The 16,094-nt window shown below is 36.3% G+C and overlaps 1 protein-coding gene across 1 annotated transcript; it reads right to left on the minus strand.

Moving 5' to 3' along the window:
* Window positions 1-1,550: 1,550 nt before the first annotated feature.
* LOC104217391 (uncharacterized) lies at window positions 1,551-6,408 on the minus strand. Its single transcript, XM_009767628.2, has 2 exons — window positions 5,701-6,408; window positions 1,551-2,003 (listed from the first exon to the last, which is right to left on the minus strand). Exons 1-2 carry the CDS (start codon window positions 6,290-6,292, stop codon window positions 1,663-1,665), a joined length of 933 nt encoding a protein of 310 aa, XP_009765930.1. The 5' UTR covers window positions 6,293-6,408; the 3' UTR covers window positions 1,551-1,662.
* Window positions 6,409-16,094: the final 9,686 nt, after the last annotated feature.

Below are 16,094 nucleotides of genomic sequence, written 5' to 3' on the forward strand. Positions count from 1 at the left end.
CTACACTTTAAAAGAGTGTATTTTGGGTCTTGACCATTGATTTGGATCTAGATATGGAAACTAATTATATTTTGCACTCAACAGATTATGGGTCATCGGATTTTGGTATTGAGTTCGAATTTCGGACGTGCAAACCCGGGTTGGCTTTTTGGAAGTTCATTAAAGATCAAAGCTTTATGCGTTGGGATCACTTTCTATAGCATTGTTTGACTTTCTTGGATGATATTTGGCTTGAATTTGCATGATTGGAGGGCTAGAGTGAGGTTTTCGATACGATTTGTGGTTGGAGCTATCCTTGGAAGAGGTAAGTTTCTTGACTAACCTTGTTAAGAGGTAAACCCTTATGATTTGACTTGATTGCTATGTGTTTAAGGTATAGGGATAGTGTACCTACATGGTGGAGAGCGTATATGCACACACAAAGTTTTATTATGCCCAGTTGCTATTATGTCCCTCTTTGCACTTGAATTTTTTATCGTCCCTCCAGAGTAAGATGATTACCTATATTACTTTGGGCCTGTGAGCGTGGTATGTACATGGATTTTATACTGGGTCGATATATGGATTTTGTATTGGGTTATTGTGATACATGGATTTTGTATTGAAATACATGAATCTTATGTCAGGGTACGTAGATCTTATACCGGTTTGAGCATGAATTCATATTCTTGATTCAGTTAAAAGCACTTATATAAATTCTAGCTATTACATGTCAAGTATACATGCTAGTTGGGAGCCTCGACTTTGTTGATTGAAGCATGCTTGTTTACTTGCCATACTTGAGCAATGTTATGATTATCTATTGAATTGGAAAAGCATGCTTTAGGTCTTTTGGTTGCTTTTATATCTTGACACTTGTTGATCATGGGGATAATTAATGTTCCATCTCTAGGCTTGTTGTTATTTCTATGTATTAGGATACATCTAGCTTCACCACTACTTCTTCAAGGTTAGACTTGATATTTACTGCGTACCGACTGTATTATATTCATACTACCTTTCTGCATATTTTGTGCAGGTTTCGAGACTGGTATTGCGGTACCCTTTGAGCTGAATATGAGAGCATTATTGGAGACTTCGTGGTGAACTGCTATACTGTTTCGATCCGCAGCACGTGGAGTCCCCGTCAATTATTTTGCATGTTATCGTATCACAAAAGCAGATGCTAAATATACTCCCTCCGTTCTAATTTATGTAAACCTATTCGATTGGGCACGAAGTTTAAGAAAAAATAAAGACTTTTGGAATCTGTGGTCCTAAACCAGTCAAAAGAGGCCCAGAATATTTGTGTGGTTATAAAAGCTTCTCATTAAAGGTAGAACTGTAAGTTTAAGCTAAATTGTTATTAAATTTAGAAAGGGGTCATTCTTTTTGGAACGGACCAAAAAGAAAATAGGTTCACATAAACTGGAAGAGAGTGAAAATTTAAAATAGATAAATTTAAGGTTCACTCGATCGGTAATTTAGGTTAGGTGTTATCACCCAATTTTTGGGGCGTGGTAAATAAGCCCAATAGATGCAATATTTATTTCGAAGTAATGATCAAGTATCTCAATATTTATATATATATATATATATATATATATATGACATAAAAGGACTAACTAATCAAACCGAAAATAATAAAAAAAAAATAAAACGAAAACACTACTCTTGTAACTTTTAGAAGTAAAGCCTTTTCTTACATGCTATAAACGGTAAAGTACGCAAGAAAACTTGATCCATTTCTTTGACGAGCTCTTCAATCAAGTCCCTGCAAATTTGATCTTGTAAGACAAGCCCTATTCTTCCTGTCTCTCTCTTTTGCCCCCAGGCGATGTCATTGCACACTTCCTCCACACTTTGAATCATGGCTTTGCTGCAACATATTGGCGAAGTTGTAGCCGCTGTCTTCATGTGAAATGGCTCGTTGTTTGTAAATTTCTTGATAAAATCAACAGTTTCATATGCCTTCAGCTTATTGATCCTTCTCAATGGATTCCGTTGTTGTGTACTGATGCGCCCTTCAAAAATGAAAAAGGAAATTTACGATGGTGTAATTACGTATAATAGTGTTAATTATTCGCCTTTGCTAAACATGTGTAAAAATAATCTACCAAAAAGTTAGAAACTATTTTTGGCGGTTTTGTTGATCTTACCGGTAATATTGGAAACGTACAACAATAACAACCACAAACCCAGTATAATTCCACGGGTAAGATCTGGGAAGGATAGTGTGTACGCAGCAACAAACACAATTTAATCCCACAGAAAAGGTCTGGGAAGGATAATGCGTATGCAGATCTTACCTCTACCTTGTGAAGATAGAGAGGTTATTTCAAATAAACCATCAACTCAAGGAACAGTAAATATAAAAGTAACAAATAGTAGTAACAACAATATAATAGGAACAAGGGGCACAACATGCAATATAAAGAACGAGGAATAAGAAAAATACAAAAATAGTACCAGTACTACTGATAAGACTAAAATACTTACAACTATTTGTCAACCTTCCACCCTTACTTTCGACCTTCACCCTTCCCTATCGAGGGTCATGTCCTTGGCTGGAGCAATGACATATCTTGCCTAATCGCCTCACCCCAACACTTCTTTGGCCTACCCTTCCCTCCTTTAGACCCGCAATGGTCAACCTCTCACACCTCCTAACCGGGGCATCTATGGCTCTCCTCTGCACTTGCCCAAACCATCTCAGCCTCGATTCCCACAGTTTGTCCTCCACCAAGGTCACACCCACCTTGTCCCTAATAACTTTGTTCCTAATTTTATCTTTCTTGGTATGCCTACACATCTATCTCAACATCCTCATTTCAGCTACCTTCATCTTCTCGACATGAGACTTCTTAACGGGCCAGCACTCCGCCTTATATAACATCGTCGATCTAACCACCACTCCGTAGAACTTGCCTTTTAAGTCTTGATCGCACATTCTTATCACACAAAACTAATATTGGAAACGTATATTTACTAAATAATTTTTTTTTTTTGTACTTTTGCTACAAATACTCACAAATTCCAACCAAATATAAAAATAAATAACTAGTTTTACCAACTGATTTTTTCGTTAGTAAATTAACCAACAAAATAACAATCGAATGTGGGTCGTACATTTATCAACAAAAACCTCCATCTAGTAAAGAAAATTATCAATGAACTTATATGCAATTTATTGAGTGATCATTCGTTGCTAAATTTAGCTAAGGTATTCAGATCCGTTGGTAAATACTAGCAACGAGCTTTTTTTAGCAATAAATAAATTATCAAGCGATTTAGCGATTACAAACAGATTTATCCATTTGTATATGAATTACATTATCAATTAGCGTTTCTCCTTAATCTAGTAGCGATGTATATTGCTAATAAATATATCGGAGCAAAGATTCTTTGGTCCAATAAATGGCAAGCGTGGAAAATAGCATATTAACATACTACACTAAAATTCTATCAAGTTCTCTACTCTCTCTAGTACTCTACATTGTTGTTCACTATTAATCCGCTAGAATCAAGAATAAGAATTACTCTTATCACACTGTTGTTATCATTTCTGTCGTTATTATCACTACTTTACTTCATTTGCTCCTTTTTCATACCATCGAAAGATTGGTCTAATTTGGTTTAATCACGTCGCTTGAAACGTAAATCTCATTAATTTAATTTTTATATATCTAATCATCAAAATTTAGGTTAAACACGGGATACACTGATCTCACGTATCAAGGACTAGTTATTATATCAACCTCTAATCTCCTCTTATCATATAGTCCTACCATTGTTCATGACATAAACTATAAAATGTGAAAGGAAAGTTTAAAATATAAAAGAAGTATAGGTAGTGGAACGTGGACCCATAAGTTCTGAGAAAGTGGAACTGCGTATTACCAAAAGTAAGAAGATTGAATAACACATTTGCTTTGCTTTTAAAATTTTGGGGAGAAATATCTTTTTTACATGCTCTTTCTCATCATTTCTTGACTGAATCATGACTAATTATTGCTATTATGTGGAGGTAAACAATTCTAGCTTTAGCAAAAGATTTCATGGACCACGGCCCCCTCATAGATCTTGAGACCGTTGCCAAAGATAAATTCATATTCTACGTACTGCTATTTTTTTTCTTTTTGTTAATTCTATTCAATGTAATAAAAGATCAAGAAGTGACAAATGTCGTAAGGAGGAAAAATATTAGTAAATGCAACGAACTTATCCTCTTGGTATGTTTGGTACGACAAAAAGAGTTTTACTTGATCGATTTATTTTCTAGTATCAGGTAGCTGTAATTGTAAAATGGTTTTATCAAGAAAAAACATTCTATTAACCAAAAAGGATAAAATGGCGTCTACCATTTATGACAACCAAAAAGGTCTCTACACCATCGAAGATGCGGTGGAGCAGATGTGTCGAGTTCGAGCCCTGGGTATGGAAATTCTTGGTAGGGAGAGCTTTCTTCCGAATGGTGCCTTACGCGGCGCGAATTTAAATATAGTCGGGCTCCAATGCGAGTACCGAATACTAGGTGAGAAACCAAAAAAAAAGGTCTCTACAAGTGTCATAACGCTTACTCCATATCACTTGCTTAACTTTAATAAGATAGTATTGTCAACCTAATTTAATCCTCAGAATTATCACCATAACTCCACTATTTTCGATTCTATATGTTGAAGGAGTACCCTATGTCATACTCATACACAGTATACTTATTCAGAAGACAATTAACAAAGTAAAAAGTTTTCCTCCTACAGAACACACTTTTTAATAATCGTTTTTTTCAACCTTAAATTAATTTAAATTCTGGTCACAAAGGGAGTGAAAGCTTCCTTTGAATGCCAAAGGTGATATAATGACGAACTGGTCCATGCTCGTCATGATATGATTGTTTTCCATTACTTTAAGAAATTCTAAGATATACTAGGATAACTTTACGCACGAATATAGCAGTTTGTCTCCACTTCAAGGGAATGTACTTGTGGAAATTCCCAATCCCAAAGATACGGATACTTTAATTTCTTTCAACAAAAATTAAGAAGTAAATATATATTCCTTCCGTTTCAATTTATGTGAACCCATTTGACTGAGCACGGAGTTTAAGAAAAGAAAGAAAATTTTTAATCTTGTGGTGTAAAATGAGACATATATTTTGTGTGGCTATAAATCATTGTGTAAAGGTAAATTGTTTCCAAATAAGGGAAGGGGTCATTCTTTTTGGCACGGACTAAAAAGGAAATAAGTTCACATAAATTGAAACAGAGGGAGTATATATATATATATATATATATATAAGTTCCTTCTTTTGGTGATTGTTTCTCTATTTCTCAAAGAATCCAAGGATTTTCTTCTTTATTTTTATATCGTATGATTTTATGCTCTATCCGTAACATTTTAAGTGTCCTATGTATGAGAATGGGTTTTCAGTAGAAGGGAAGACTATCTTTTCCTTTTCCTCCTTGTTTTTTAGGCATGAAACTTTTCACACTAAGATACTAAAGGTTAATTAAAAAACGAGAAATATAAAAAGAAAGAAATTTGATTATTATTTTACGTACAAAAAGATGTTATGAAGTCGATTTGCACTATATGATCAAATTTAATCATCAAGTACAATCGAGTTCAATGTATATTTACATATTTTGTAAATGAGAATTAGTTGCATGAATTATTATAGAAAAAGTAAAAATGGAAAAGCAAAGCAAGAAGAAAACGTACCACTATCTTTAACTTTGGCGAAAGGTGACCGAGTTAACTCGTCGAACGCGCAGACGCGACCAGGCCGGCGTCTCTTCTCCATTGAATCACCACTTTCGCTAACCCTTTCTGGTGACTGTATAATTTTCCTGATCGACTCTAAATCGTCATTGCACTTCGCCAAGGCTTGTAAAAGCTTCCTTCTATTTATCTCATTGGAGTCGTCCTCGGCCCTATAATCAGCTGGTGGAGGGATTTCCTCCAACCCCATCAGCCGTGCCACTAATGCTGGCTCTTTTTTTACTTTTCCCGGCGAGTTATTCGGCGTTCGCCGGATGTCTGGTGATTTTATGGGACTTCTTGGTACCTTTAGGTGATCTTTTTCATGTTTCCCTACTACTTTTTGTGGTGAAGACTCTCTTCTTGGTGATGAACCGTAGCTTTTCCCTTGCTTTCTTCCAGAAGTGAGGCGTTTGGTTTTGTTTTGGTATTTGGAGATAATCTGAAAGATGCCTGACATGCATCCAATAGACTTAACAACATGGTGATTTTCTGGTGGGGGTGGTTTTTGGCGACGAGCCGATGCCATTAAGGAATCTTGCCTCTTTAGCATTATCTGCTCCTCCTTGTTCTACTCTTCTTCTTTTTTGGGTGTCAGAGCTATATAACTTTTTTTTGTTGGGAAAACGGTAGAAAAGATGAACACAAAACTAGAAGGGGTTGGTTAAAAGATAGATGAACGCAAAGGACTTCTTGAGGGTAGTCGAAGGAAGTCACTTAAGCTTTCTTCTGGTCGCAAGTTCAACATTTATGGAATAAAGTTAAGACGTAAAAATTGCATAGGCACTCTATTTGGTCGCCCTCATTTAACCTATACTCATTTTTTTAAAAATTTTTAGTTTGTATCCACTTTTTAAATAATTTCAGCCACTTTCTTCTCCTCCTTCATCTTCTTCTTCTTATTATTTCTTTTGCTGCTGTTGGTACTACTATGGAACTTCAGTTCATGGGATGATTACCATAAATATGAGCTATAAAATTGAAAAGTAGGGAGCCCAATTATTCTTATGTGAAATTTTTCCTATTTTATCTGCTTTGGATTGGATTGTGCATAGATAGATTTGTTAGATGATAACAGTGAGACCGTTCGACGGTCCTTCCATTCTAAGCAAATTTATCCAAAAGTTCGCGATAAGCACCATGGAGTTTATGAAATCATTTCTAGTTTTCTTTTTCCCTTTAGAGTACGACTTTATTCTTCTTGTTTTTAGTGTGCTGCTTTACTTGGACTTGCCAAAAGAAATGGTGCTTCTATCTGCTTTGGATTGGATTGTTCATGCTGAAGTTAATCAAATATAGAACAAGAACTTCAGCTCTCCCTAGTTACAAAACAGAAACTTCAGCTTTAGAGCTGAAGTTCGCCAGTTACAAAACAAAAACACAAAAACAAAAACTTCAGCTATAGAGCTGAAGTTCGCGAGTTACAAAACAAAAACTTCAGCTCTAGAGCTGAAGTTCGCCAGTTACAAAACAAAAACTTCAGCTCTAGAGCTAAATTTCAGGCTCGGCTACTAGAATGCTGAAGTTTTGCGTGATTGCCTTTGCTACTTCAGCTCCGGATGCTGAAGTTATATGAAAAAACAGGTACGCTTGTAATTATTTTTGCAAAACGGGCACAAGTTAAAACGTGACACAAAAAGCGGGTATAGATGCAAATGTCCCAGTTCAGATAGCATAATGTTTTGCTATACACTAGTAAAACGAGCCAGTATAGCGTGGACAAATTGTTGGCCCAAGTAAAGGTAAAGTTCCTGATCATGATCGAAAAGGGTTCATATTGGATAAGGAGAAAGACCCTTACTCAAAGAGAACACGGTTTAAGAAAACGATAGAGTTAAGAGTATGAGATTAACTAGAACTCTTCCAATATGGAAGAGTAGCATCCGCATCCTAGTCATTCTCTAATTACTAACTCATTAAATATCAGTGTTGTTCTCTTTTACAGGTAATGCACATAAGTAGAAGTTAAACATGAATTGAGAGCAAAATAGCAAGGCAATTTTGCAAGCAATTTATGTGTGATGCAAGCATGCAAACCTAAAGCTACTTGAACCAGACAAAAGAACCAGTTCCAAGTGTCTGTCCTTTTATTCTAGTTCATTTTTAGTAGGTGATTTTACATTGTATTTTTCAGCTTATTTAGAAGCAATTGTATTAGGTACGTAGAGTTTTCAAGTTAGAGTTAACTTGAAGTTGTCGCAACAGTTGAGGTTGTGTGCCACAACGGGATTAGAGTTAATCCTAGGTTTACAAAAGAGTTTTTGTAAATGCAATTTTTGGCTCAGTGATTTTAGTGGAGAATTTGGAAAAATCCTACTGGAAGGTAGGTCGTGGTTTTTTCACCTTTTCAGCCAAGTGTTTTCCACGTAAAATTTCTATGTTCTTTATTTTCTGTATTTATTATTATGAAATAGTAGTAGTTGGAATACTTAGAAGAACCAGGTCCTTCTATAATCAAGTTAAGCAAATATTGGGTGCCACACAAATCACCCCCCCCCCTCCTTGTGTGGTATTGAAGTCTAAAACATCATTTAGTATCAGAGCGGGTTATCCTTAAAAAAGCTAACACCTTAGGAATAGATCAAGATGAGTGCACCACCTGGAAACTGGGAAGGACAATCCAATGCTAGGCCTCCACTCTTTAATGGCCAGTGTTATTCCTGGTGGAAGAACATGATGAGAGACCACATCATAGGAGAAGACTATGAACTTTGGGACATTGTTACTGTTGGTTCCCTGGCTGCTACAAAGATGAATGCTGAATGAGTGGAAGTGCCAAAGACGAGAGCTGAATGCACTGCTGAAGATTTGAAGAAATGGGAAAAGAATGTCAAGGCCAAGAAATGGCTTGTGTGCGGACTAGGTCCAGACGAGTACATCAGAAATCAAAGATGTACCACTGCTAAGGAGATCTGGGACACTCTACAAGTGGCCCATGAAGGAAGTCATCAAGTAAAGAGATCAAGAGGAACACTACTGTATTCTCAATATGAGAATTTCACCATAAAAGAAGGAGAAACTATGCAAGAGAAGTATACAAGGTTCACAACACTAACAAATGAACTTAAGTCTCTTGGAAGAATTATACTTGAAGAGGACAATGTTGAGAAGATCTTGACAAGGGTCCTGCCAGTAACTTGGGAAAGCAAAATCACTGCTATTCAGGAATCAAACAACATTGCTACTCTCAAGTTGGATGAGCGGATTGGAAATCTTAATGCCTATGAGCTGAGAAGGCAAACCATGAAGATGGATGCACCCAAGAAGGAAAGAATCATGGCTCTCAGAATAGCTAAAGGTGCCAACTTAGAGGATGATGAAATGGCTATGATCACAAGGGATTTCAAGAAGTACCTAATGAGAGGAAAGGGTTCTTCAAGAGGTGCAACCTTTAACAAACCAAGGGCTCCTGAAAAATAGACCAATGAGGGTTGCTACAAATGTGGTAAGACTGACCACATGATCAAGAACTGTCCTCAGTGGGAAATTAAATGGAAGAAGGGAAGGGCTGAACGAAAAAATAGAAAGAAGGAACAGGTTCAACCTAAGAAGAACAAAGGATCAACAAAGGCTATGGTTGCTGCTTGGGGAGAAAGCTCAGATGAGGATTCAAAAGATGAAACTGGAGATGAACAAGCACTTATGGCAATTGGAGAATCAGACGATGGACAAGAGGTAAGTGTGATTCATCTCAAAGACAAGATTAAATTTTTGTCTAAAGAAAAGCTATCTAAATTACTGCTAGACTTCATTGATGAGTCTGAGGTCATAAACAATGAGAAGGAACATCTGTCTAGGGAATGTGTGACCCTTAAATATAAGTGCAAAAATCTAGAACTCAGGACTAGTGAAAGTGATAGTAAAAATACTGAGTTGAAGAACCAGGTTCTTGAACTTGACACTACTATCTTAGAAATAGATCTGAAAATTTAAAACTGAAATTAGGAACAGGTAAAAAGAAAGTTGATCTCACATACCTCACCTTAGAAGAAAATCTAGGAAAAATGAAGGATGAGTTGTACAAGAGAGATGAGCAAATAAGAGTCCTAAAAGAAGATCTAGGCAAGGTGAAACATGAATTAGACAAAACTTGCAAATGGAATAAGTCCTCTGATGTGCTATCCTGGCTACAAGAACGCCACGGTAGCAATAAGAGAGGACTTGGCTATGGGATCCCAGCACATAGGTGGGATCCCAAAAGTAAGTACATCACACTTCATGAGAACAAAATCTACACACACTGTGGCAAGACTGGTCATTATAAAAATGAGTGTAATGCAAAAGAAAAGGCATGTCAAAATAACAAAACCTGTGTTCAAGAGAAAAATCGGCTGACTGGATGGGCTAAAAAGAATTTAATTCACCCCTTTGCCTATAGAAAGGAACCCAAACTAGTTTGGGTTCCTAAGACTAACCCCTGATTTTGTTTTGCAGGTTCAAGTGAAGGAAAGTAGCCAAATATGGTAAATGGATAGTGGCTGCTCAAAGCATATGACTGGAAGTAAGAACCAGTTCCTTTCACTTGAAGACCTAAAAGGAGGTAATGTCGCCTTTGGAAATGGGAAGAAAGGTGAGATCATTGGGGTTGGAAAGGTAGGTAAGACACACTCATATTCCATTGAGAATTTCTACTTGATAGATGGCTTGAAATATAGCTTAATCAGTGTATCACAACTGTGTGACAGAGGTAACTTGGTAGCATTCACCTCTAATAAATATTTTGTGATTAATCTTACCACTAACAAGATTGTTTTGCAGGGAAAAAGAGTTAAAAATATTTACATTATAGATTTGTCCACTCTTTCAGAAAATGAACTCACTTGCTTGAGTGTGTTGGACAATGATCCCCTCATGTGACACAAAATACTTGGGCATGCAAGCCTAAATCAACTCAACAAATTAGTCTCCAAGGACCTGGTATCGGTTACCTAACATCAAGTTCAGGGAAGACAAAGTTTGTGAGGCTTGTGCAAGGGGGAAGCGGGTAAGATCTTCTTTTAAAAGCAAGAAAGTGGTAAGCACAACCAGGATGATGGATCTGGTTCATATGGATCTCTGTAGTACAATGAGAACATTGAGCAGAGGTGGTAAGAAATATGTGATGGTACTTGTTGATGATTACACTGGGTTTACTTGGGTAATATTCTTAATATCTAAGGATGAAGCATTTGACATGTTTACTGCCTTTGTTAGAAAAACTCAGAAATAACTAGGTAATCAACTTGCATCAATTAGGTTTGATCATGGAACTGAATTTGAAAATGCTAAGTTTGTTGAATTTTGTGATGAGCATGATATAGATCATAATTTCTCTGCCCCTAGGACTCCTCAACAAAATGGGGTAGTTAAAAGAAATAATAGGACTCTTGAAGATATGGCTAGGACTATGCTTCTTTCTAGTAAACTGCCCCATAGCTTCTGGGCAGAGGCTGTAAATACTGCATGTTGCATCATTAATAAGTGCTTGACTAGACCTCTTGTAGAGAAGACTCCCTATGAGTTACTTAAAGGGAGAAAATCAAATATATCCCATCTTAGGGCATTTGGATGCAAGTGCTTTGTGCACAATAATGAAAAGGACTCCCTAGGTAAGTTTGATCCCATAAGTGATGAGGGAGTATTCTTGGGATATTTTTCACATAGAAAAGCTTATAAAGTGTACAACAAAAGAAGTTTGTGTATAGAAGAAAGTGTACATGTAGTTTTTGATGAAACTAACATTCTTTCTAAGAGACAGGAACATAAAGATGAAGCTATTGGGCTGGTAAAAGAATTGAGTGAAGTCACAGCTCAAGTTGAAACTGCACCAAAAGAAGGAACAGGTGATGGAACATGTTCTTCTATTCAGGGCAACCTGACAGGGGGAACTGAACAAAGAAGAACTGAAACTAATCCCCAAATGGAACATGTCTATGAGGTTGTTCCTCAACCACAGAATATGGGAGAAACGTCAAACAGAAACTAGTTGGTTGTGAAACCTTACAAGTACCAAAGTTCTCATCCTATTGAGAACATAATTACTGATCCAACCTCTGGAGTTAAAACTAGATCACAATTAAAGAATCTGTGTGCTTTTGATGTTTTCTTATCTCTTATTGAACCTAAAAATGTTGCTGAGGCTTTGCAGGATGTAGACTGGGTAAATGCAATGCAAGATGAACTCAATCAGTTTGAAAGAAGTCAAGTTTGGCATCTGGTTCCAAGACCTAATGACAGATCAGTAATTGGCACTAAATGGGTCTTCAGAAACAATCTTGATGAAGATGGAACTGTTACAAGGAACAAGGCAAGGTTGGTGGTTCAAGGTTGCAGTCAGGAGGAAGGCATAGACTATGATAAGACCTTTGCTCCAGTTGCAAGATTGGAAACAATAAGACTCCTCATAGACTTTGCAGCACACATGGAATTTACTCTTCATCAGATGGATGTCAAAAGTGTCTTCCTAAATGGATATCTAAAGGAAGAAGTGTTTGTTAACAACCTTCAGGGTTTGAGAGCAAGGAGTGTACGGAACATATGTACAAATTAGACAAGGCTCTCTACGGACTCAAGCAGGCTCCTAGAGCATGGTATGAACGACTGTCCAAATTCCTGCTTGAGCATGGCTACAAGATAGGTAAAATTAACAGTACTCTATTTTTGAGGGAAAAACGTAAGGATATTCTTGTAGTACAAATATATGTTGATGGCATAATTTTTGGGGCAACCACTAACAAACTGAGTAAGGTATTTGCCAAATTAACGGGTAGTGAGTTTGAAATAAGTATGATGGGTGAGCTTAACTTTTTCTTAGGCTTACAGATCAAACAAAATCCAAATGGAACCATGATCCATTAGTAGAAATATGCAAAAGAGTTGATTAAGAAGTTTAAAATAGATGAATCAAAAGAAATAGACACACCCATTGCAACAGCTACTAAATTAGACATAGATGAACCTAGTTCTCTGTTGATCAAAAGTTGTATAGGGGTATGATTAGTTCACTTTTGTATCTTACTGCTAGCAGACTTGACATAGTTTCCAGTGTTGGGCTTTGTGCTCGTTTTCAGCCAAATCCTAAGGAATCCCACTTGACTGCTGTCAAGAGGATACTGAGATATTTGAAAGGCACTACTGATCTTTGCCTTGATACCCTAAAAGTAGTAACTTTAATCTAGTAGGATATGTTGATGCTGACTATGCAGGTTTCCTTTTGGATAGGAAAAACACCTCAGGTATGGCTCATTTTCTTGGTTCATGTCTAGTATCATGGGCTACTAAAAAGTAGAACTCAGTGGCCTTGTCTAATGTTGAGGCTGAGTATGTTGTTGTTGCCTCTTGTTGTGCTCAACTGTTGTGGATCAAACAACAGCTGATGGATTTTGGCATTGAAGTTGGTTGCATCCCTATCTTTTGTGATAACATTAGTGCTATTTGTATGACCAAGAACCAGTTCATCAAAAGAGGACTAAGCACATAGATGTTAGACATCACTTCTTAAGAGCCAATTATGAGAAATGGTTGATTACTATTGAATTTTGTGCTACTGATAAACAAATTGCTGACATCTTTACTAAAGCACTGAGTAGAGAAAGCTTTTAAAGGAACAGGTTAGAATTAGGAATGATTAAGATCACCTAATGAGACCAGCTCAGAATGCACAATGAAAAAAATGAAAAAAAAAATGGCTAGGAAATCTAGAACTTGTGTAAATATCTAGATTAACTTTTACTCGGCTTCATACTGTAAATAGTATACTCCTGTGACATGTGTTGATATGACTCACTGATCTCTAACAAAATTTTCTCTATTTTGGTAAATTGAGGCATGATCAAGAGAATTCTAAATGAAGAACCTGGTTCATCAGTAATGGTCATCTGAATAACGAGGTATGTTTTTTATACTCTGCACAATTAGAAATATAAATATTTAAATCATGAGCAAAGTCATACCTATATTCAAAAACACCAAAAATCCTATCCGTTTATTTTTTGAACCAGTTCCGTCTCTACTAGAGTTCTCACCACATAAAATGCCTAAAATCTAGAGAAGTTTAACCGTTCATTCAACCTAAAATTTCAGGTTGATCAGACCTCTAATTGACTACAAAAATCTACCGTTAGTCATTAAATAAGCTTATTTCTTTAAATACCCATCATCACCCTCTTCCACCCTCACTATTCCAAACCATCAAAATCTCTCTCACTTGTTCTCTCTTCCAAAAACCTAACTCACAAACTCTCTCTAGAAATCAGTTACAATGTCGAACCCTCAAGATAATCTATGCACTCCTCCACCACCCTCCCCTTCTGGTTCCTTCACAAGTCCTCTGTCACGACCCAAACTGATGGGCCGCGATGGGTGCCTGAGTCCTACCTGTCAAATACCCCTAAGCACGCATCTAAGATATGAACCTGAATAACATCTGCTGAATTATGAAAATAACATACATGAAGGAGACCTGCAACACGGCATATATATGTATACATGAAGAATACAGTGGGCGAGCCGGCAAGGCTGCTATTAAAAACTTATACATCCAAAACTAAATGCCGACAAGGCCACATACAACCCAACTAGATATACTGTCTGCAGACCTCTAATAGAAACATAATTGTACAAAGACGAGATTGAGCCATTTCATACCCATATATATATATATATATATATATATATATATATATATATATATATATATATATATATATATATATATATATATATATATATATATATATATACATACAAAACAAACGTATAGTACCAAAATCAAAAGTAGCTCCGGATCAAGTAGAGCACGCCAACTCTCGTTGATCAGGGATCCTAAGAAGGGGGACCGTCAGTTTGCCTACCTGCACCTGCGAGCATGAAACACAGGCCTCGTAAAATAGGGCGTCAGTACGAAAAATGTACTGTGTATGTAAGACATGAAAATTAGTACGTAAAAGACATAGATAAAACATGGAATAAAGAAACACATCCTTAAATCTGAATAACTTTTTAAATTCTAAAACATTTATAACGCCATGCACGTGCGTATATATATCATGTCATGCATAGGTATGGGTGTACACAATATCATCAAGCCACTGAGGGCAACCCATCATATCGTCTCGGCCACTGTGGGCAACATCGTCAATATATACCAGTTGATCAGGTGGTGGTGCGTATATAATGCCATAACCTTTTCCCATATCCCATAGACATATATTTACATATATACGCATATATAACGCCATATGGTCATGGGTCAATGCACTTATATAGATGGGTGAAATGCATGAAAAATGCGTAATAATCTCAATATTCCTTCTAGATAAACTTTTTCAACTACGTATTATTCTGAGACCCATGAAAAGAAGATAATAATAATTCTCATAGGGAATCAAGAATATAGATGCCCCTAGTATTTCTATGAATAGAGTAATTTATGGAAACTGTGTGTTTGCTCGTTTCATCTGTATAATTTAGACCATGTCAAAAGAAAGAAGGGATGACCTTAACATACCTGGAGTAGGAAAAACTCTGTATAATATTCTACTGAAAACCTTCGTGGATTGAACTTAGAACCCAAAAATCGGATTAAGCATTCTGTTTTTTGAAACTGATGAACGAATTCAACTTCTCTTCTTGGCGTTGAAGTACATGGACATTGGAGCTTATGTCCTTCTAATGTTTTCCTTTAATGAAAATTAGCTTCTACCTTTCAAACTAAGAAAGTAAGCTTTCTTGCTTTCCTTTAGAATGAGTAACATTAATATGTTCTCGTTATATCAATACTTGTACATGTCTTGTTTTGGATAATCACTCTTTTAGTTATTTATTTCAAGTACATCATAGATAGCCACCTAGTATGTTTAATTACTTAGTCACTTCATGTGGTAAGCTAGTGCTGCCACATGTCTTTGGAGTATAATTAATTAAGTTTTAACCACTTATTAGTTAACTAGGTAATGTCCTGTTACCCGATAATTAATCAATTACCCGCATAATTTAAAAATTATCTCAAATTACTTAAAATTCTACTTATTTTTAATATACTTCATATATACTTTATACATTATATATATCATATTATCACGGCCATATGGTACCTTGTATGGTACTAGTCCATAATTATCGGGTAGTATTGCTCAAACCGTATTTTATCCCAAATTGGCCACTTTCAACAAAAATCGTTTTCTTTAATTCGTGTACCCATGACACTTCTTTATCGCTTGTTATAAATAGCGTAAATACGTTAATTTCAAGATGATCTCATCCCCGAGTCTACGTCAATTAATTGAAGACCAAACTTTTAACGTACGAAAATGCGAGATGTAACATCCTTCTCCCCTTAGAAACATTCGTCCTCGAATATTTAACTCTCTGGGATC

Source organism: Nicotiana sylvestris, chromosome 5 (genome assembly GCF_000393655.2).
Source record: "Nicotiana sylvestris chromosome 5, ASM39365v2, whole genome shotgun sequence".
NCBI lineage: Eukaryota > Viridiplantae > Streptophyta > Magnoliopsida > Solanales > Solanaceae > Nicotiana > Nicotiana sylvestris.